At 37.1% G+C, this 24,826-nt stretch overlaps 1 protein-coding gene across 5 annotated transcripts in view; it reads left to right on the plus strand.

Moving 5' to 3' along the window:
• LOC105468440 (teneurin transmembrane protein 1) overlaps positions 1-24,826 on the plus strand; it is an 839,487-nt gene that overhangs the window by 720,682 nt on the left and 93,979 nt on the right. For all 5 annotated transcript variants that reach the window (XM_071089007.1, XM_071089006.1, XM_024788669.2 and 2 more), the window contains 2 exons: positions 7,384-7,404; positions 12,617-12,849. In XM_071089007.1, coding sequence (XP_070945108.1) covers positions 7,384-7,404; positions 12,617-12,849 — 254 coding nt within the window. The remainder of the gene's footprint in view (positions 1-7,383; positions 7,405-12,616; positions 12,850-24,826) is intronic.

A 24,826-nucleotide genomic window follows, 5' to 3' on the forward strand; every position in this document is an offset into this window, starting at 1 on the left:
CTGGAGTTATAGAATAGGGAAGCTTCAACTCCCATCTCCTTAAGAATACACAAACCTGTTTCCTTTCCCCTGGGTAAACTGGTAGAGCCTTCTTTCTAATTAGTTATGATAGCTGTATTCCCTACACATGCGTCTGGAACATTTGGCTTAAAGTTTCTCTATGTTCCAGAAGATCTAGATGCTATCCTATGAACTATTCCATAAAACAGTTTTTTCTTCAGGCTTCTCCTCAATGACCTGACAAATAGTGATCAAATATAGTGACTGGAGAGCAGAGACATTGATAGAGCAACTCGTATGTACATGGCATCATCAAAGCCAATTAAAACACATGAGAAGTCTTGGGTCATTTTCATTTAACACTTACTTTCACACAAGCATGTAAATTTGAATACATAAGGGCATTTCTCAAAAATTTTCAGATTATCATGCTTGTTATGGAATATACCTCCATTTTCTAATACTGAATTTTTCCCTCACACCTAGCTGGGGAAATCTTCTGGTCCTAAGCCCCATCCACTTTTCACATTAATTCACTCCAGTTTTAATACATTTCTTAATTATAATAGCAAAGGCTGTCATAGGGAAGAAAGCTGTTAAATCCCTTAGCTAATGAAAAAATAGACTGTAAAGTTAAGACTTTATAATAAAGACAAAGCACTTTTAGAGAGTCTAGAGAGGTACTAATTCATAGTACCCTACCCTAATCAAGTGTTCATGTACCTCAGGATGTTACACCTCATGGCGACTTGTCATTTCTAGCAGCACATCTCTTTGGGCACCTACTTACTGGAAAGTCAACAGGAAGGCCCAGATGGTTGGTTGCATGCCTGGATGTGGAAATGATTTATACAACAGTCCACATTGTTTTCAAAACCCTAGGGATGCTCTATCTACGTAATGCCAAATATGGATGGGAGCACTGAACAATTCATTCAACATGTGAATGTTTCCAGTCATCCAGACTGTCAGGTAGACAGAGACCTTGTCTTGCTGAGTCTACATAGTTAACCCTATAAAGCCTGTATAGCTAACCCCTATATAGCTAACTCCTCAAAGGAAAAACAGTAAAATTATCTACAAAAACAAAACAAAAAATTATATTAATATTTTTTAAACTCTAGCTAAATTTAGTCCTTTTCTTTGTAATTTAAATGTAAATCTACCTAAAGTGGAACAATTGTCATTCATTGATGAGATTCTCTCTTGGTCAAGGATCCTTAACAGTTTACAGATTTGCATTTTAGTCCAAAGTACCTTATGACCTTCAACACAAAGCCATTCGAAGTATAAAATAGAATAACTTGGACCCTAATTGCAAACTGATTTTCTCAGTATAAAGAAAAATTAGTTTCTGACAGTTTGAAGTACTATCCAATGCCTCTATTCATTCTTATTCCATGACACTGTTTTGTCTCATTGTCTCAGCTCTTCACTTAGGCATGGACACACTTTGAATTCACGCATCAAGGCTCTCTCGCTTAGCTTGAGAGCTTTTCTCAAGCTAACCGGCTTTTCTGAGTTGAGATCCTTTTGAGTAGTTCTTCTTAACATTTTTTTATTAGTGTTAGATTCCTTTGAGAATCTACTGAAGGCTATGGACCCCCCTCCTTAGGAAAAACAAAATAACACAAAATGGCATATATGATTTAAGGGATTGCATTTTTTTCCCTTCCTTAGAGTTCCCTACCTCCCACTGCCCCACCAGCAACCAGTCCCTGTAGATGAAGCCCTTTTATAGACTCATGTTTAATATCCCCTGCATTAGGTTCAAGGAGAAAAGGCAATTATTTCTTCTCTATTCCAACACTCCTGTGATTGGCCATCAAAGAAATAAGCTAATTGAATATACATGACCATTTTGATCTAATTGACAGGTAACTCCCTAACTGTTTGACTATAGTCAAAACCATCAAACCAGTTTATGTCAGCACATATTAGCTGTCATTAGCTGTCATGTTTACTCAGAAACTAATATAGTTCTTATTAGATTCACTTTTTTTTAAAAAAAAAAAAAAGCATCTATCCTGATCAGTTGCCTATATGTGTACTGTACATTGTACATATAATTTGTGGATGTATATATTTGCTTTATAAATTTTCCAAATTTAAACTTCCTGCAGAGAAATAAGTTGATTTAATAAGGCTGTGCTATCTTAAGAACCATAATGGTCATTGATTCTACTGTATTTAGATAAAAACCTCACTTTGTACCAGTTTTTTTCTTAAGATCAGTTAATTTAATTGCTCTGTGCACTATGCAAATTAGTCACTTTTCTTGGTTGAGTCATCTGATTCCTGGAAACACAGACTAATATAGCCATTATGTTATTAGTTGTATTTAAAATTGTGAATGGAGAAGCAATATTGTCAACAGATGATTATAGAATGGGATAGAAAGCCTTATAGATTTTGATCCTGTCAGGTTATTCATTATGTAAATGATCTACTGTGTTCTCTAGTAGTTCTCTTCCCTATCTATAAAATTGACTTCAGGTTTATACTTGAACATCCTCTTACATGACACATACAATTTAACCTGTTTAGAGATCCACAGATGTGTAGCTCTCAGCCCAAAGTTTGATGACATTTTGGGAGGACATATAGTTTGCCCCTAATGGATGCCCTTCTAGATCCTTTTGTTTCATATTGGACCACACCAAACAATTCCAGATGTCCTTGGAAGTTTGAAGATTGGAAGACTGTAGACATTTTCTGCCTCAGCCCTATTGATCTGAACTCTTTCCAATTGAAACATCTGACCTCAAAAATAACTTCATTTTCATTGGTTGCCAGTCATTTATTTCCTCTAGCTAGTCCCCCATTGGTAGAACAAGGAGGAAAAGGAAAAGTCAGCAATATCACTATCATTAGAAATCTGCCAAGAGAAACAATATTATTTCTTATTATTTAAGTATATAGTACCCCTTTGCCTGTTTCCTGCAGATTTCATTCATATGTATACATCTTAAAGCTTCTTTCCAGTGGGAGATTGAGGTAAGATAATAAAGAAGGAAAGCTTTTAAGATCATACAGTTAAACCTCTGTCACTTTAAAAATATATCCCTTGAAAAAATTTTTAAGATAGATTCACTTCTAGGTGGGACAGTTTAGGTGTTGGTTTCACTAGGGATTTGCTCCTTGTATTTATATATCTATAGATAGATATATATGCATGTATGTGTGTGTATGCACACACATATATATGTATACATACATATATATATGCAGACACACCCACAGATTTCAGTAGAACAAAAATGACATCACAGATTTGTGAGCTTAGTATTAGAAGGATCCATGAGGGTATCAGGTGTAAAATTGTGCCCAATCCATGCCTGATGTTTGTTGTCTCTACATTGATCTCTTTCAATCACGGGAAGCTTTAGTACTTCTCAAGATCCATTGCATCTTTGGACTGCTCCATTAGAACATTCTTCCTTATATTCAGCCAAAATCTGCCTTTGTGAAAAATTCACTCGGTAGTGGCAAATAGTAGCATCTAAAACAGTACATAAGTCACTTCCCTCTTTTACCTGACAAACTTTCACAAGTGTGAGGGGAGCTGTCATTGGTTCCTGAGCTTTCTCTTCCTCAGTCTAAACATCTACAAGTCCTTCAACTATTTCTCATCAATTATGACTTAGTTGACTTTTTAAATTGTTATAGCCTCAGGACCACTTTTAAGTTTTCTGAAACTAACAGGGATAATTATATAAGTAAAAACAGGAGACACCATATCAAGTGCTTTGCAAGAATTCAAATATGTAATATCCCCCTGTACCCCTCTCATCTTCTAATTTCACAACTCTGTTAGAAAACCCATTAAGCATGACTGGAAATGATTTATTCTTTATAAAAACCTCATGCTGCTATTGTTCAAGATTTCGTTATTCTCTAGATATTTATTTTGTCTTTCCTTTAAAAATGAAAGAGATAAGAAAATAAGAGCCTGGCAAATGCTTCTTGGTATCTTAAGTAATTTGGATTCAACAAATGTCAATGTGACATGAAAATTTCTCTTGAGATTTTCCTGTTTCTTTTCCAGCAACTGCTTAATATTTCATACATTGTGCTCTGGACTTGATTCCTGTCATTGACTGGGAATGGAGTAGAACTGGAATAGTAGCCATTTAGGGGCAGTTACAATGCTGAGAGGCAGGAGAACTTGTAGAGCTCTCCGCTGAAGGAACAAATGGAAATGGAGCTTTGAGAGCTCTACAAATATCTCAGAAATGGCCATGAACCATCCTCTTGTCAACAGCATTGGAGCTACAAATACTAGAAGCACTACATGTAGATGAAATAGGTAGTTACCTCCCCAGTTTGATCTCATGTATTAGCAGTGGTACTCAAGGATTCCCTCCTCCTCACCCAAAGACGTCTTCACTGGCCTTCCATGGTGCCCAAAAATTTCACTCTAAGAAATATGTTCCTTTGAATTGAAACATTGCATCTCTAAGATTTCCCAAAACATGAACCTCTTTTAGAATGGCTCATCAAGCTAAAAGCATTCATGAGTCCCTCGATATGGATGCATTCATCAGATTGCTTTTCAAAGGGACTGCTAGCTGAAAACAGGGCCCTAAAACAGGATGGGTAAGTTGTGATAAGGGCAAGGAACAGAGCCAGAGCATGGGGTAAGGTAGTCTTTGATGAGGGTCGCTGGAGTTGGAATCTCTGATAAGTCAGTGACAATCAGGAGTATGCTCTGATGTCCAAAGGAAGAAGACAAGGGAAAGAGGAGCAGGAAGGGCAGACCATTCTTCAATGTCAAATGTTTCTGGCCAAGAATATGAAAAGAAGCTGAGAACAGCATGAAGAACAAGTAAAGGGCTGCAGCCACCACAGTGCAGGCCACTCAAACTCCCATGATGCCAGGTCACTAGAAAACAGCTCCAAAATTGGCATATGTCCTCCTTTCCATTCTTTACCTTACAAAAATATAAAAGGAATAGATGGTACATTATGTTAAGTGAAAGAAGCTAGACAAAAAAGGACAAATATTAAATGGCTCAATTTATACAAAATATCTAGAATAGGGCATTCTTGTGGTTGCCTGGGGCTGAGGGAGGGGGAAAATGGGAAGTGACCACAAATAGGTATGGAGTTTCTTCATAGCGTGATGAAAATGTTCTGGAATTGAATAATGATAAAGGCTACACAACTCTCTAAATGTACTGGAAACCACTGAATTGCACATTTTAGAAGGGTAAATTTTATGGTATACAAATCATATCAATAATTTTCTTTTAAATTAAAAAAGAAGAGTACATGACCCTTTCATCACCTGGATCTTGAGAAAATCAAAGGTCAACTTAAAGACTCTAACATTGGAAGCATGTCTTGCTCTAAAAAGATTTGAAATTCCATTTCTTTCTCTTCCTAACTCGTGGCAAGCTTGAAGTTGGTCCATTGCCAGGTGGTGGTGCCCACGGATGGGCCCAGGCCCTTGTGAAGAGCTCACACACTGACACCTCAGCATGTAGTCAGTTGGTAGCTAGATAGCAGACTGACTTTGGTGGTGGCTCAGTCCTAAATCCTTAACGAAAAGTAATTCTGAGACAGAACAAGGTCACACACTGGAAATAAATTCCGTCATTTTCACTTCCTCCCTCTGAGATGTTAATGAGAGAAGCTGCTCTGCATAATATGGGACATCTTTCCAAATTCACAGTGACATTATTGGCAGAATCAGAAGCAGCTGCAAGAAAGTCAAACCATCCCCCTCTCACTCCTTGCCATCATGTAAGAATTTCAAAACCCTTTGTAGCCACACAAATGGTTCTGTACCATGAGAATCTGTTTCAGATTAAACCATGTTTTAATGAGATCTTTCTAGTACTTTCACAACTAAACTTCCTTCAGGAGGATCACCTATGTCACAATAATTACAGCTAGCCTCAAGCACACTCATTGTATAATTTAGAGGCCACAAAAACAGGCAAGTGTCTAGAGCCAAAGAAATTGAAAGAGGTGCAAATGAAAGTGTCTAGAGACAAACAAATTGAAAGAGGCACAAATGCCTGCGGCCAGGTTTCTAATCAGAGCTCCTCATCCTTATCAGTTCACCTTTGTTTCAACCTACAAGATACCTACACGTTTGAGATGAGCAAAGGAAACAGAAAAGTCAGTGAACCTTGACCTGTGGCCCAACTAGTAAAATCTCAGAGAGGTTCTTTTTAAAAAGAGTTGAATCTGTTGTAGCAGATAGTTTCAGATGAAAAATTTTGTATATTTTCTTCTTCCCTGAGATTCCAAAGAATAAGACCATTTCCTAGTTTAGATTTTTTAAAAAAAGGTTATCTTTATGTTTTAAAAATGACATAGGGCCAGATTTAAAAGGATTTTAAAAATTAAAATGACCATATTTCACAGATGATTATAGCTTTTTAATTCTGGGCAGACTTGTTCCAAAGTCAGGCCTATACACAGACCACACTCCCTGTGTGAGAAACCTCATACTGGGTCCCATCATGAAATACCCTAGGCAATACCCTGTGCCAAGAGGCTTATAGATCAGGAGCCACCAAAGTATTCTCCTTCTTCTGGCCCAACAATCCTCTATCGCCTACCCCAGTTTCCCCTTAGAGCATGGATGGCTGGAAGACACAAAGCCCTAATAGTTGATGTACAATGTGTTTTATTGAAGTTGTTTTGATCAGCAGTTTTGATGTCAGGGATATTCTGTCATGGTCTAAAAGAAAACTCTTACAGTTTCAACTTGTTAAGGAGCTTTTTAGTATTGCTAAGGAATTTGCACAACAGATGTTCCTATCTTATCGCTGAGATCAGATAAGTGGCTTAGGGTTAGTGTTGGGATGTCTGTCTGTACACACAACTTGATAATAAAACAGTGATTTTACACTTTGATAGAGTGCTTATGGCTATCAAACCAAAGCCTAAAATGGTTAGTCCCTCTGCCGTGGCTGCTTCTTCAACCCTTAGCTCAATGGTTCCTAAATTTTATTTTGCATCAGAATTGCCAGCCAACTTTGTTAAAAATAAAATTTCCAGGCCCCACCTCCACCCAAGATTCTGATTCAATAGGGCTAGGGAGAACCCTAGGAAGTGCACAAGTGCAAGAATCCAAGTGATTCTGATGCAGATGGCCCAGAGAGAACCTTTTAATCTGCCTTAGAACTTTGCACATCCACCAAACAAAATATGCAATCGCCTTGACACCATCTTAGGAGGCAAAGCCTGGAGGGATTGGATCAACTTTGGCCTGCACGCCTGACTAAATGATCCCCATAAAGTCTCTCTAAATGCCACAATCTGAGTTAGGAATTGGTGTGTCTGGTTAGGTTTGGCTTGTTCAATGATACTGATGACTCTCTGTTTGCTTTTGCTTGCCACTCGTGGATACCTTGTGCACCCTAGAAACAGAGATACCAGACATAGGTAAGCAAATCACATCAGCAGCTACCTAATGTCCCCTCTTGCCTATGAGACTACCTCTTAATAATGTGTTAATAGGGAAATTTTTCTTCCTAAATAAGGTTAAAGAATAGTGTGAACATAAATTTGGAAGTTATAACTCAGGTAAGTGTCTTCCAAAAGAAGAGGGGTCCACTATGTAGGATTTGCTGGAGGATCAAAATATACTGAAAAGAAAACAATTAATAAGTGAAAGCTGACAGTTCAGTACTTCATGGGAAAGCAAGGCCTTAAGTCTCATTATGTTTCCCTAAGGTGATAACACAAATGAGTTGATAAGTTCAAATAGATTTGATGTTTTCAAATTGCAGGTAGAGAGAGAGGTAATACAGCAGTCTCCCTATATCCAGAAATATAGTTGTCAAGTGTATTAAGAGACAGTGATCATGATGACCTTCTTTAATATGATTTTTTTCTTTTATTTGACCTCACTGTTTCTATTTTTTTCCACCAAAAAGAAGTAATAGGAAAAGCTTAAAATGACCATTTACAGACAATGGCACATAGCTCTGAAATTAATCAGAATGAATATTTCTATTCAATGTGTTTATGCATTACACTTGTCAGAACTGTTCTAAATTACCTGAAATTGCAAAGGAGAAAATTGAATTTGTTCACTTCTGAATGCCAATTGTCATCAAAATGGCACTGATGGGGTTTCTAATCTGGATTTCATTTGGGCAATGCCACTTCCTAAATGCCAGTACAGAAGATCAGCCTTGCTACTTTGACATAACTGATTCCTTAAGCAAATTAAGTTGGTTGTCAAATTGCTTACTGGTAAAGTGTTGCACAGTATTAATTATAAACATTAATTGCCCATTTAACAATCTATGTGATTTTAACTAGCATGAATGAAGTGATCTTTGCTAAGTTGAAGGGCATTGCTTGAATGTAAAACTAACCAAAAGGTGATAGTAAGCCTAACACCCAAGTTGTAAAAGAAACTTCACATATCTCAAATTGCAATTTGCATTGAGACACAAGGGATTAAAGCAAATTGGAATATAGTCCAGTGGTTTTTTCTTTCTCAGGTATGGCTTGTTTTCAGAAAGTAGAAAGAAATCAACCTAAAAAGAACTAAAGTACACTTGAGAAATGGCATAAAACGGCAAGTTACATATTGATAGGAGGGACCTTCCTGACTGCTGGCTATCAAGAAAATAACATTGATTAGATTTGACTTCGGTATGTTGGGCTATTCTATTTTCTAAAGGCTAGTACACAAAGTTTAAGAACAGTCTGGCTGAGCAAAATAGGACATTAGAAGGCAGGAACACTGATTTGTTTTGCTGCCTTCAGAGCAAGAGTATTCTGATGGTATTTTGCACACAAAATCACATATAATCTAGTCTAATCTTGGTCCAGGCCCAAACTTGTTAGTGACCCCGGACAAGCTCCCTATGTGTCTGGGTTTCCCCGGCTGAGATTTGAGGAGATTGCTAATTTTAACTTTCCTCACAGGCACATTGGGGGTATTCAATAATGAATGAATGTACTGCATTCCAAAGTGCTTTTGTGCAAATGCATTTCTCTTGGAGAAATAGCCTATGGATTCTTCCTAAACAAAGCATGATTAATCTGGCTGAATTGAAACTCCACAAACTGGCTATCAAAGTATTGTAGTTGTTTCAGAGAAGGGTTGTGACCCCTTCTTTTTTCTAGAAAGATCTGAGCGCATTGGAAAAATTTTATTCTGAAGGCAAAAATTTAACTATATATGTAAAGACTTTTACTCAAACCCCTATTGAAGCAGTTTTTCCCACAGAGATGCCTTGTCTGGTATGGCTGCCAAATCAATTCTAGGGTTTGTTGGGGCCCTTCATAGTTTATTTACAGCACCCGTTATCGTGGTTCCAGGGTTGGAAGTGTCCCTGGAATCTACTGGATTCTCTTACTTGATGAAGGTAAGTAGGAAAAAATGAAATATTCCAATTGAACGTATTTTTTTCCAATTAAAACTATAAACAGTCTCAAATTAGTATTTGCCAGCCTGATTATTATTAACATACATAAATATGCTTGGAGGGCAAATATAATTACAAATACAATTAATAACATTCCGGTCCTTAAAGATATCTTGATTGTTCTGACTACCCTATCCCCTCCATTTTGCCTAAGTAGCAAGGCCTGAACTCTTTTATGTCTTAGTTTTATTTCCTGCAGTTCAGTTTAGTTTAGCATTTACTAAGCACCAATCCTGTCAGGCCCTCTGTTGGCACTGAGAATAGAGAGATGAATATGGTTCCTGCCTGCAAAGAGCTCACAGTGTAGTTGGAGAGAAAGATATGTTAGGGAAAAAAAAAAAAAACAGTGCTTACACCCAGCACCAAGATCTTGGTTTCTAATACCATTCTCCAATAAAGGGAACCGGGGGCGGTCTTTGGAGAAATGGCTGATTCTAGGATTGGGGCAGGGGGTATAGCAGATGAGCCCAGAGCATCTTATAGTGCCAGAAAGTAAGGAAGGGCTAAAAAAAAATCCCTCATTGATGGGGATATGGCAAAGGGACACATGAGTCAACAAAAAGAGCTCCCAATGGCTAAAGCTGGAATAACTTGAGCAACAAAATAAAGTAGCATTGGATTTAATGCAAAGTATAAAATAAATATCCCTTAGTCCATACTGACATAAATAAATGGTTGAATTAATAATACATGGAGACGAGATAAAGCTCCCATTTAGAAGAGTTCCAAACAATTTATGTAGATACTCCACTCTCAAGAAGGTGGAGCATAACTCTCTACTCCGTAAGTGTTGGCTACACATAGTTACTTCCTTCCAAAGAGTAAAGTGTGGAAAGTAAGGGAGAAAGAATATCTTTACAGTGAAGAAATCTGACAAACATTATTTCAGCCAGGAGATCAAGGTCAAACCCATTAGTGTACATCATGTTGGTAGTATGTACCCTTGATATAATTTGAGCAGGATGGCACTTTATTACCTCTGTGATCGTCCTCCCAAAAGCCTATCATCCCTGTCTAACTATAAGAAAAAACAATCAGACACGTTTCAGTCAAGGGTATTCTACAAAATACCTGACCAGTACTCCTCAAAACTGTTAAGGTCATCAAAAGCAAGAAAAGTCTGAGAAACTGTCACAGCACAGAAGAGCCTAAGAAGACATGACGACTAAATATAATTTGTTATCGTGGATGGGATCCTGCAACAGAAAAACATTAGGTAAAAACTAAGGAAATCTAATAAGTATGGACTTCATTTAATAAGTTTTAAAACTAATGCTAATACCATATGATAGGTGCTGCTAAGACACAAGTCCCTCCTCTTTACTAATTTCTTTCCCTCTGTTTCTCCTGTTATAACACTTGGACTCATGGTAGTCATATCCTGTCTACTTATCTGTCTCTCCCACTAGACTGTGAGTTTCATAAAGAAAGAAACCGTGTGTATCTTGCACACAAGTAGGTCTCTAGAACATAGCACAGTTCTTGGATACATTGTATGCACTTAGTAAATGATTTTTAATGAATTAGTAAACAAATACACAATACTGCAATGGTACCAAGGAAGTAGTTCAGATGAGAGATAATGAGGCCTTAGAGTAATAACGGCAGAGATAAAAAGAAGTGAGCAGACTGGAGAAGAATTTAGAAAGTAGAATTTAAAAACCACCTTTCACTGGATGTGGGAAATGGTGGAAAGAAGGAGGTAGAAAAGAATGGCTTCTGGTTTCTGGCTTTGACAACTGGGTGCTAGGCAGAGGTATGGGCAATGAGCATATCAGAGATAAACAAGACAAGATTGCTCTCCACCAAGCTTTATTGCAACAGGCAGGGCAGGAGAGGGAGATGCAAACAACACGTAAACAAATAATTTAATATGATATGTAATCCCCAGAATAGAGGTAAGATAATGCAAATAACCCAGACTGGAGAAGGGAAGACTGGGAAGGTTTCCTTCAGGACATGATGCCCAAATAAAGCTTCAAAAGGCATGTGAGAATGAACTAAGAGAGGAAAGGCTTGGCTAACACACCAAGAAACATTAAAAAGTTTTTAAAGATGGGAGCCAAATGATCAGAATAACTCTGCAGGCAGCATGGAAAAAAATGATTTAAGATTTCAAAAACACATCCTACATGTCGATCTATAGAAAATATTCCAGGCCAGAGATGATGAAAGATAGGACTAATGTAATGGCATAGGGATGGAAGATGAGCATGTTTCTGAAAGTTAGTTTACAGATACAATTGCATGTGGAGAGCAAAAGAGGGATTAGGGATGACTTCCACATTTGGGATTTGGATGATGTCAATATTACACGAACCTTAGGTTCAAGTAAAATGTCTCCAAAACTAAGGTTATTGTAGTCATTGAAAAACTGAAATTAGGAAGAATCAAAATAATAAACTCAGCCATCTATACAGATAAAAATAACTTGAGATTCCATGTGAATATGTAATAGAAAAGTTTTAAGAATGCCAAAATCCAAACAAAGTAACTTTAGCGTCACTTTTAGGAGGTATAACTATGTGATTACACAATCATATGATTGCCATTATAACTTTAAAAAGGTTAAATATAACCAGTTCCATTATGTCCTGAAAGAACAAAAAACAGATTAGAAAAGTGTGGTAGTCAATTGAAAAAGGGAAGCTTGCAAAGAAGTTTGGCAGTATATCTCCAACATGATCCTCCCTTAGTGACATTCCTTGAGCTTTGGACATGCCTTTCAATTGACAACTGGGTCCTGGGAGGATGTATTGTCCGCAAGTGAGGCAGGAAGCCCAAGAGAGAGGAAGTCGGTTTATGAGGGATGGGGAAAGCAGGAAAAGAAAGTAACTTCTGTTTTGGATATGTTGAGTTTAAGGTGACTGAGGCACCCAGAAGTCATCTAGTAGGTAATTGGATAACAGTATGGATAATAAGAGAAAAATTATTTCCTGAGATTTCCTGTATTCTGTTTCTTTCTACCCCCAAATGGATGGTATTGGAATGTCAGCATCATTATAGGTTAGCAGTACACATTAGATTTGTTTCATACTTAGATCCACTATTAGAAAAACAGAGAAGTATCCCTCCCCTTGATACTTAAGAAGGAAGATAAATGAATTCACTCATCTATCAAAAGATTTTTCCATTTGTGACAAAAGGCTGAGCCCAGGGGGTTCATGTTGAAAAATTGCCTTGAATAACTTTACTTTTCTCTTCCTTAGCACAAGTCCTGCTCACAAATACTATCTGGCTATGGACCCTGTGTCTGAGTCACTCTATCTATCAGACACCAATACTCGCAAAGTCTACAAGTTGAAATCTCTTGTGGAGACGAAAGATCTGTCCAAGAATTTTGAAGTGGTGGCAGGAACTGGTGATCAGTGCCTTCCCTTTGACCAGAGTCATTGTGGAGATGGTGGGAGAGCATCGGAAGCTTCACTGAATAGCCCTCGAGGTAAAAAAAAAAAAAAATATATATATATATATATATATATATATATATATACACACACACACACACCCTTGTGTCATCTAAAGATTTTATTTGACTTTATAAAATCCTGAGACTGTTGCCACACTTTAGCCCATCCACTAATCTCAATATTTTGCCTCTGAGAGTCAAAATACTGAAGTCTGTCCCAGTAGGCACATCCAAGGCACATAATGCATTTTTAGCCAATATACATTAGTATGGTTATAACTGTTATTAAAAGAATGAAATGCTTCCTTTTCTAGTTGATAAATATTAGCCAGAACCCTCAGAGTGCCTCCCTGGCACCCCAACCTGCCCCAGAGTTACCTCCTGGAAACTCCCTACAGTCCAGCAACTAAAGGGTTAACCTGACCCAGCAGAGAACCTGCAGGCCCCTGCTTTGACTCTTCAGCCTGCATTGCTTGGGATAAGGTCTGTGCCTATCTTCCACCACTGTTAAGTATGTTGAATATCTCACAGACCCTAAACGTTCCTGACTTTTGCTTAACAAAATTATGAATCTTCAATGAACTTTTCTTCCATTAATTTATCTGAATCATTCTGGAAATTACTTATATTTTCAGTTGATATTGCCTCTAGAATAACAAATTTCAATTTTTTTCTGTTGCCTTCTGTGGGAGTTTGGCCTTATTTTTATTTGTCCTAAATTTACTTCTCAGTCTTCAAGGACCAACCTTCAATTTAATTGCCTAGAATCTAGTGAGCAAATCTGTGTCTCCCAATTAACCTCTGGATTTTCTGGATTGAATCATATGCCAATCTTAGGCCACAAAGTTGAAGGATAGTCAACTTTTAAGTCTGTCATCATATATCATTGACCCTGCCATCTTAATTATTTAACTGCTCTTCTCAGTTCCGTCTCCAAGATGTGTGTGTGTGTGTGTGTGTGTGTGTGTGTGTGTGTGTGTCTGCACGCATGCATACATGCGTGCATTTATGTTAGTGATTTTTAGAAATTATTCATTTTACTTGGCTTACAAAGCCAGTGTTTTCTTAGTTATTATACAAATAATACAAACATTTGTTGCAGAAAAATTAGAAAAGGGAGAACAAAAAAATTTAATTAAAATCACCCATAAGTCTACCACTGTAGGCTTATATAGAAAACCACTGTTAACATTTTAGTATTTATCCTTCTAGACTTTTTCAATGCATATCAGATATTTTAATTCTCTAAGAGTAGAATCATATTATACAATGCTGTTCTGTAACCTGTTTTACACACAATGTATTATGAACGTCTTTCCATGCCAATAAATGTAGTGAGATCAGTGTGTTTAATTTATTAGATGGTCGCTTATTACTTTAAATTTTAAGAGGTTACTCTTTAACCATTTGACATTTGCTATATTGGGATTGAATTCCTACTTGTATCACAGTTTAAAGCCTTCACTTTCTTCAAGGCCTTTGTCTTTTATAAAGCCCCTCTGGCTAACCCCATACCATTAAATCTGAATTTATTTAACAGTGTCTACACTACACAATTAGCACTTGATTTTATTTTGCCTTCTTTTGCTTCCAGTGCTTTCATGAATGGGAGATTTTTTCTACTGAAATAAGTTGCTTGAGATGGGAAACCACATCTAATATTTTGGAATCTTCCCCACTTCCCCACCAACTTCTAGCATAGTGTGGGACCCACTACACATACTTATTGTGTAATTGACCAATTAAGTAACTCTTATCTACGCCAGGAATTCCTAAAAGGAATTTCAATGGTGTTTACAGGGAGTGATTTATTTTCCCTAAGGGAACACCAGCCCCCCCCCCCCCAAGTATTATGGTAAATTTTTTCTTTATTTCTCTGTGCCAGCTCTTTCCTTATACATAGTGGGTCCACAATATATATTTAATGAATGAATAAATAACTCGGGTGCAACATATGATCAGCTCATCTTTCAAGAAAATACGTTAGGCTGAGTCTCACCTTTTACACAGGTTTAAAATTCTTGAGGGTATTATAAAGATTTCTGCATAAAAAGTATAGAGGAATCAAGCTTGTATTGTGCCTTAAATTGACATCCTCCTGAGTTGCTGCTAGTTTGAAAACCACTCACCTGAACTACCACATTCAACCTGCCACGTAGAGAATGAATATTTCAGCTTTTCCAAATAAAGCAAATAATTGGTTCACTTCAGCTTTTTTTTTTTCTTGGAAAGCAGCAATAATAAAGTGCTGATGAACAGGATTTACATGAATTCTTGAAGCATCAGTAATGAGAGTGCTGAAATTTATGTATCTATTAAAGCTAATATTAAACTAAGTTTTTCTTCTTGTCATAGCCACTACTGCATTTTCCTTTGGCTTGATTTACTCATGTTTCTATCCAAGAGCTTCCTTTGCCATAATCTGGTACACTTCATTCATTCCAAAGCAATAAGGAGCCCTGAGAACATCTAGCCCAGACTTCAGACAGCTAAATGTCTAATCCATCCGGGACAGCTTACACATAACGTTCCTGAAGCTGGTATTGTCAACATCTGCTTTGATCCAGTGAGTGAACTAGAATGCTTAAAGGAGTGGGATGTGTGGTTCACACTAGGTAGCCACCACACCTCCTTCAACCATGCTAACAATGTTTGAAGACCCTGTTAGTGATATTTATAATAACTCAGATGGTAGAACCTATGTCCAGCCATCAGTTGCTCTGAAAATGCTGGTCAGAACACTTAGGTGCCTAGCTATGGCATGTATCTCCATGCTGAATATAGTCAGCACTCACCTTTGTCAGTGAATTAGAAGTGAGATTCTCTTTAAATGAAATGCTGCAGGGCGACTTCATAGACTTCCATAAAAGGAAAAATCATGCAAAAAGTTATTACAGTGTACAAAATGAGAGGAAAGTATTGCTAATTGCTCATTTCATCTTTGAGGTTCTCCTACAGATTCTTTGTCTTTCAAGAAGGCCCAATTTGTTTTTTGCTTTAAAATGACCCTGTACATCAGCTCCCTCTTCCTTCCACTTAGTAGACAGCAAACGTTTAATGGATTTCTTTAAGGAGAGGTTTGATTTTTCCCTCCACCTAGAAACTAATAAAAAAAAAAGCTGTAGATCAGTAGAAAATGGAAATGTACATCTAGGGAGCACCATTTCTAGGTTAGAGAAGAGAGCTTGCTCTAAGACTTTAACAAGCAACATATTGCAATTATAGGAAGGCTCCCCAACATGTCCTTAATTATACAAGGTAACGCAAATAAATGTTAATCTGTACGACAGCTAATTTACTCTCTAAATCTATTCTAAAAATAGGATGAAATAAAATTTGCTTTTGAGATCATTCATTCTAAATTCGGAGTAAATTATCCAGTGGGGTTAAAAACCAGTCAGCAAAAGGTAATAGGTCAGAAGCCATGGGATTTTTTTGTTTTGGTTTGGTTTTTGTTTTGTTTTTGGTTTGTTTGTTTGTGTTTTTTTGTTTTGTTTTGTTTTGTTTAGCAATGGCAGCAAGTTTTGGTAAATACCAGGTGAGGGAGCCTGGACTTTCGTTTTCAATACATGTAATGCCCATGTTTTCTTTCAATGACTCTGTGCAAGTCACTGTACCTCACTGTGGTTTCATTTAGCTGAACACTAAGATAGACAGGCTGAATGGTGCCAATGACTAATTTTATGACATTGGGCATTTAAACACTGGGTCCTGAAATTCCTCAGTTGTAAACTGAAGGGCTCAGGATGATCTGCCTTTCAGCTCTAATGTATTAAAATAACTGTAACTATAACTTGCTCAGTGCCTACTGTGTGCCATATGCTGTGCTAGATATTTTACACACAGTTTCTCTGATCTTCACAACAATGCATGATGTAAATAGTATTATTCCCATTGTACAGAAGAGGAAATAGAAAATCAGACAGGTTAAGAAATTCACCCGGACATACCTGCACATGTACCACTAAACCTAAAATAAAAGTTATTTTTTAAAAAAGAAATTTACCCAGTATCACACAGTTTACAGATAACAACACTGGAATTCAAACCAGGTCTGCCTGACTCCGAAAAACCCATGATGCCTTTTTTTTGTTTTTTTTTTTTGAGTCAAAGTCTCGCTGTCACCCAGGCTGGCATGCAGTGGCACGATCTCGGCTCACTGCAACCTCTGCCTCCCAGGTTCAAGTGATTCTCCTGCCTCAGCCTCCTGAGTAGCTGAGATTACAGGAAGGGGCCACCACGCCTGGCTAATTTTTGTATTTTTAGTAGAGACAGGGTTTCACCGTGTTGCTCAGGCTGGTCTCGAACTCCTGACCTCGTGATCCGCCCACCTCGGCCACGCTTTACTTCACCATACCACACTGTCTGCCTTTCTGCTAAAATCCGTGATCTCTGGGAAGGTTGGAAATATTAGGAAAAAAATGCTTTTCAATCTGAGGACATGTATTCAATGGGAACAAAATATTTTTATTTATAAGATAAATAACTTTTAGTCTAGTTTCCTTTTCCTATTAAAACGATTTCTCAGATTTGTCTGACCTAGTAGTGTACCCATAGTGCACTACATAGATAGCATTTACATACTCTGTAAATGTAATTATTCAAATAAATCTCCAGGAAACCTTGTCACTTCTCTTTGGAAGATTCTGTAATTAGAAACTTCACCAAATTTTCCTTAAGGGACACAGGCAGGAAACCTTCATTTTATTAAATTTCTTGACTACAGTAGTAACTACAAATTTTGTTTGAAGGAAAAATGGAAATGGAAGCGTCGCCAAATAGAATTTCATATGATAGCCCCTGGGTACTTCTCCTGGGAGGAAGTCTTTATCTGATCCAGTTTTATGCACTTTGATCTGAATCCCAGTAAAGAGAAACATTTGCCATTTTACTCATCAATACTTCAACGTAATGGGACAAAGAAAAAAAGTTTAGAAAAGAGGTTGACAGAGTACTAATCCCTGGCATTGTATATGAGTTTGAATTGACTTTGAAAGATGCTTTTAAAACATGCATGGATGATGTAGTTGAAACTTAGGTTCCATTTATTATTTTTACTGCAACTTTCTTTAATTCTACAGAGAACCCAAACTAATGAGTCATGTAATAGATGACCAAGTACTTAAGCAGAATGTGAAATGGTACTAGGTGGGGATATAAAATAAAATTTGTGACAAGCTGGATGCATTTATTTTTTTAAGTAGATACAGAGGGTGAAGGAGTGACTGGACAGGATGAAATTAATCAATGACTTAATTAGGTTCTCTTGGACCTTACCAAGGGTTATATCTCTATTTTCATGTACATCTTCAGGCAAACTGACCTCAGAACTCAGCAGGAGCAGAACTTAGGCAATATCCAGACAAGTGCAAACAGTCTCTGAGCTGTTCCATAGGAAGGAAGTGATCCTTAAACCTTGACGGCTTCCAAAAGTGTTTTTAGGGTATACATGACACTAACCTTACAGGATTCATCTTAACTTTATTGTAAATTAAGAAATCTGGGAATAATAAAGTCTAGACACAAACAATCTGTTTTTGTCCCTATCCAGATCTAGTTGAAGCACATCCTGAAGCCCTACTCATTCTCCTGTCATCTGCATGCTATTGTGAAAAGTTATATTTGGGGTTAATGGAAAGATGCTAAGATTATAATCGGTGACTTTTTGTTGATGTCACTGGTGTCTATGCGGGAGAGAGTGTAGTAAAGAAACAGGCATAGAATGTTCTTTTGGTTCTCCTGTTCAATGGAAGTGGTATGGTTTTTCCTAAATTCCTTTAGCATATGATCCATCTTGGTAACAAAGTCATTTGGATCGACACTAGGGACAGCCCTCAACAAAATTACCGGTAAGCCATAGCATGGATGAAAAGAATGGTATATTTAAGAAACTGCAAATAATTCCATATTCTTAGAGTAAGAATATTGGAGAGTAATAGGAAAGGGGGGCAGAAGCAATAAAAGGAAGTTTGAATTTTATCCTATAGGGAAAGGATTTGAAGCAGGAGAGATGTCCACCTTATGCATGCATTTTTGATAATGTTGGTGACAGGGTAATAAATGCACTGGAGCAAAACTGGGGCAAAGAAATGACAGGGAGTACTTACTCATCTGTATAAGATTGGCAATGGAAGGGGATCTAATGAAGGAAACAGAGCAGAAACCTTCAGAAAAAATGGTGGTGGACCAAAAGAGCGCACTGTCCAAGAAGCCAGAGAGTGGTTAATTTCAAGGAGGTGTGAAAAACAGCATCGAATGTCACACATTCGTAGCTATTGCATTAGGCAATGAGGAGTTCATTGGTGACCCTGCCATTGGTGGTTTGGATGGTGGTAGAGGTGGAAGCCAGATTTTTGTCATTTGATGAGCCCATGAAAGATGAGAAAATAAATATCACTGGTAAAGATCACTCTTCTGAGAAGCTTGAATGTGAGAGATGGGGAGTGATAAATTGTGGGAGGCCAATGAGCTCAGGAAGCCTTTTTCTATAAGGGGAGATGTGGTGATGTTTATCAGTCAATGGAAAGATAAAGAAGACAGGGAATAAATCAAAGCATGCAGGAAACTGGAAGGAAGTAGGCCTAGAATAGGAAGGGAGACTGAAGCAGTTATGTGTAGGGTATAGGGATGAGGATAAGTTTGTAGGTAGGAGAAGCTAGAAGAGTGATGATTCTTCATCCTGATAGTCTCAGTGTTCTTAGAGAAGTGGACCTGTTCTGCTGAAAATGAGGGTGTAAGTGTGAAAGGTTTGGGAGAGGTACTTACTGAAGTCTTTCTTCTGGGTAAGACATTATTCTACCACCCACGGCCAAATTCCTAGCCTAGTTTCAAGACATTTCTTATGAGAATTTTACTCCAACAACCTTGTTTGAGAATCAGAAACATCTTGAAAAAAATATGTTTGATAAAGCCTTAAAATTCAGGCAAAATATTTGTTCTTTATCCCTCAATGTTCTTGTGCTGTTTTCATTTAGGGGGCTTTCTGTCTCTAATGCTGTTACTGGTCTCAGCTTACTGTAACCTTAACAGAAGAGATTAGTGCCTATTATGCATCCAGAATTAGAGCTTAACCTGGTTTTAATGCACAATTCATCTAATGCATCTGCTTAGGGTAGTCAAAAGATTTTGGCCTTAGATTATGTCAGCAATTGGAACTTGAGGACCTTCCGGCCTGTTCTGTTGCAATCCCAAAGCCATAAGCTGTTTGTGAGAGAAGTCAGACAAAAGGAAGGCACTTACATCTAGCCTTGGCTCATTGCCTGTCTAGTCTAGGTATCATCCATGGTTGAGAAGATCTATATTAAGTTTATTCAAATTTTATAAAGCCACGGATGCATTATTAAATGACTTTTTCTTCCGCATTTGTCTTAATTTTCATGTATGCATCAGATTCTAGTAAACACAGAGGTAATATTTTAGAGGCCAGATACCATGGTAGATAATTTTTCAGGTTTTGGAGTCAAACAGAAATGGATGCAAATCCCAGATCCAATGCTAATTAAATATGTGACCTTAGGCAAGTCACCTAACTTCCCTGAGCTTCAGATTCCTCATCTATAAAGTTGGAAGACCAGTAATAGTGCCTACACAACGGAGTTGTTGGATAATGTATGTAAATTGCCTAGTGTGACACCCAGCATAAAGTATGTTACTGTATTACATAACAGTATTACCTACTGTTATGATCAGTCTTGCTGTTTTGTTGCTATAGTAATAATAATTATAATAGTGACCCACATATGGAATAAGTTACTTTGGAAGGAAGGAAACATTATGTCCTTGTAGGTCAACCTGAGACTTGATAATTTCTAGGTAGGATGGGTGCCACAGAAGAAGCAAGAGTCAAGGTAGGATGGAATTCACATGTTGTATGTGATTTGACTAGCCAACCCCTCCTCACCTTGAGATGCAGCAATTCTAGTGTTGGTTCCTTGTACATGTTGTATTTTGGGGAGCCCCACAAGGTCCATCTAACTAAAGTAATTCCCTTAGCAGCCTACTATTTCACAATTATATTTATTCCATAAGGATTTTCTTCCGATGTGAACTTAGTATGTAGTACAGGGAATTGTCTATGAGAGCAGCATATTAATTCTTCATTAAAACACTTTATGGGAGCCTGGAAGGAATGGAGCAGAAGATGGATATGTTTGGATTGACAAGATCACCTGAGGAAGACAAGCCTAGATGGGAACCACTGAAGGTAGCATGCGTGGAGAAGTGTGGTGCTAGGTATGTGGCAGAATAGCTGCAAAGTGGGAAGAGGTAGAGGAATAGCACTGATATACTTCACCTCTGCAGTATTGTCTAGAATGAAACTTGGACGCCTACATGCAAAGACTGACAACTTGGAATTGTGGTTCCTCTTTTTATTTAAGATCGCTAGCCAAAATAACTGCTTCCCTACCACAGCTCCCCAATGTCACACCTTTCTTATCTGCCTCAGCTGATGAAAAAGAAGAGTCCTCCTCACCCCTGCCAAAAAAGTGACAGAGATCATACACTAACAGGCTGCAAATCACTTAAATCATATTTTGAGTGGTGTATTATGGTAACCTATAAATAACTAATTGTGTAAAATTGCTTTAGTAGTTTCTAGATGGCAGCTTTAATTAAAAGCACCAGAGACATTTAGAAGTTTAGAAATGGATGGCATGTAATTTGCCCTTTTACCAACCATAAAATGGTAATTAAGGAATTTGATTCACTTCTTCCTATTAAAAGTTTTATGAGAATAGCAAGTTCCTTCTAAATACAATTTCTCTTCAGCAGAAGGTAGTACGTTTGCTTTATCAGTCTTCTCCAGCAGGGTAAGATGTTTTAATGTACAAATTCTTCAGAAGTTAATTAGGACATTTCTTTCCATACAAAATGTTTGTTTTTAAGATTCTAAAACATAAAGCTGTATTAGAGTTGAACTTTGATCATGGCTCCATATTTCTCCACCATCAATACAAGATGGTCCAGTAATTTCACAATTACCAAATGCATGGAGCTGACTATAAAATTAAAGAAATTGGGAAGTCATTTCCTGGTGAGTCTAGCATGCTTTGCTGATTTTTGAAGAAATCTGAAGTCTACAGTGTGTTGACTTCCCAGGGAATGCAGAATATTCACTCCACACCAGCGGAGTCATAAAAGATCATTTTAGCTTCATTGATCCTCCAGAAATACTGGATAAATTAGTAGTTGTACAGTGTAAAATTCAAACAACATGAAGCAAACTAAGATTTCTTTGGAAATCCATGAATTTAACACTGTCACAGGCTAAAACACAGCTGGAAATAGAGTAAGGACGTTCATTTTTTTATTTTATAATTGAACAATTGATTGCATTTTTGGCCACTTCAGCCCAGGGCTTATAGATGTCACTACTCAGGGCACTTACAAACAGCATCATTAATTACATAAGTTAAATGCAACATAAAGACAGCTTCTGGATTTTTTTGTTTAAAAAAGAAAAAAAAAACAGGAGTGACTCATAGTCAGGTGCTTTTTTTTTGTTTTGTTTTGTTTTGTTTTAACATCAAGCATATGTTTAAAAGTTAACTAAGCTGGACAGATCTAAGCAGAAATAGGGGATGTTTGAAATGTCTCCTCTTCATCCCATCTTTCAGTGATTCCCTGGCTAACACTGAGCCCCTTGCAGCAGCCCTCAGCCTATGTCTCCTAGATAGAAATCCACCCTTTTGTCTCCTCTCTTCCCTAATCAGAACTGGGTGGATATAAGTGGCATACTAAAGGGGGATGGGACAGTAGTAGGAGTATTTTATCACTGACGTTATTTAGAATTTCCAGCGAATGTTGTTAAAACAGACCTACTATTCACCAGGTTTATTATTGTTTTTTAAGATTTCAACAGAAAATGCACTTCCCCTTACTCTCTATACCCAGAACCAACCACTCCCACCCGCTCCCCCAAACCTTGGTACACCCCTGCAGATATAAGGAAGATATTCACAAAATAACATTCAGTGAAAAGTTCAGGACGCAAAGCTGTATGTACTGTATGCTGCCTCATCTGTAAGGATATAAGGATAATATGTAAATTATATGTTATATAATATATATTACTATATATTATATATTTATATATAGAGAGAGAAAGTTTGAAAGGGAGTATATGTAAATATTAGCAATGATAATTGCTACTAAGAGCATAAGAAATTATAAGTGACTTTTATTTTCTTCTCTTTAATTTTCTGAGCATTTATTATAATTCAACATTAGACCAGATATTATTTTTTGAGTTGATGATGTCTAGTTATTAAATAAAATGCAACTTTTGTATTTTTCTTAATATACATGTATGTTATTTTCTCACACGCACACCCTGTCTTGTCCGATGGCCCGATTTCTGAGGACTCAGCTCTCTGTTTTCATAGATGACAGCTCTCCAAGAAGGAGTGTCATAGTACTGATGGTTGACAATGGGTTACTCCCACCTGAGCATGTTACAGGAGACCTGCTGAAGGGGTAATACCATAAGTCATGGAAGAAACCTAAATGGAAGACCTTGAAGGAATCCTGGCAGGCCAGTAGTAAAAGATCTTTAGATTACATTTATTATTTTTTTAAAAGAGTAGCAGAAAGAAGAAAAATTTAAAAGGCCCACAATTCCCCCATCTAGATAAGTGCTATTGACATTGAAACATAAAAATGTAAAAGTAATAAATGTCTATGGTTTGATAGTTCTAACTATATAGAAAGATACAAAACAAATTTCAGGCTTCTTTGCCACAAACCACATACCCAGGTCTCTCCCTGTAAAGATAACCAATTTTAACAGGCTTTTGAGATTCCTTCCGGACCTGTATTTATATTTTTCCCTTACGTAAAAGGAAACCATACCATATAGATTACTCCTCACCCTGATTCTTTTATTTAATAATATGTCTTGAAGATCTTTCCATAAAAGCAGGTACATACCTACCTCTTTGTTTTTAAGAGCTGCACGATATTATAACGTATGGATACACCATAATATATTAAGCCAGTTGCCTCTTCATATACTTCTTGCTTATTTTTAATCTTTTATTATTACAGTGCTGCAATGAATAACCTGGTTCATATATTTTGGAGCGCTTTTGTGAGTACATAGATAGGGTTAATTTTTAGCAGTAGTAGATATTGCCAAATTGTCCTCCCAAAAGATTGAACACATTTACAATCTTACTAATAGTGTATCAGAGTGCCAGTTTGCAGTACCCTCAGCAGCTCTCAATATAAACCTCCTAATGTATGCCCATCTGATCAGCAGGAAATGGTGTCTTGTAGCTTATAACTTTAATTTCCATTCCTTTAATTATCAATGAATTTGAGTCTCATTTCATATCTGTTGTGACCATTTGTATTTCTTTTTTAGTAAATTCACTTTCATATCCTCTTCCAGTTTTTCTACTGAGCTGTTGTCCTTTCTGTTCTGGAAATTAAGAAGAACATCCCTTTGTGTTTCATATGTGTTCCAAATATTTTTCCGGGCTTGTGATTTTTCTCTCTTTTTTTAACCCTATGGAATTTTCTAACTTCATATGGTCAGATTTATCAATATATCTTCTTAACATCTCTAGAGTTTGTGTCCAGCTGGAAAAATCTTCCTGTCATAAAGATATAATATATTTAAGGCAGGTGGGAAGACTTTATAGTGACCCTTAAATCATACCATGTGCCTCTCCAATTTGAGCCCTGTGAAATTTGGAAAACTTAGGAAGTGTTTACAGTAGTTAAAACCAGAGACTTTGGAATAGTACAGATAAAAATGGGTTCAAATTTATTTTGAATCCGTATTTGAGCCACTGTTTTTTCATCTGTAAAATGGAAATAGTACCTACCTTCATTATGGGTTTAGAGAGGATGAAATGACACAAGATGGGTTAAACAGTGCCTGGCACAGATTAAGTACTGAGTAAAGTATGATGATGAGAATGAGAATAAGTATTAAAATACTTTTTTAAGCTAGTAACTATTATTAAGTAGATTATTTTCAAGATTTGTAATAAACATTTTGTTT

The sequence above is a fragment of the Macaca nemestrina genome, chromosome X (genome assembly GCF_043159975.1).
Source record: "Macaca nemestrina isolate mMacNem1 chromosome X, mMacNem.hap1, whole genome shotgun sequence".
In the NCBI taxonomy this organism is placed as follows: Eukaryota; Metazoa; Chordata; class Mammalia; order Primates; family Cercopithecidae; genus Macaca; species Macaca nemestrina.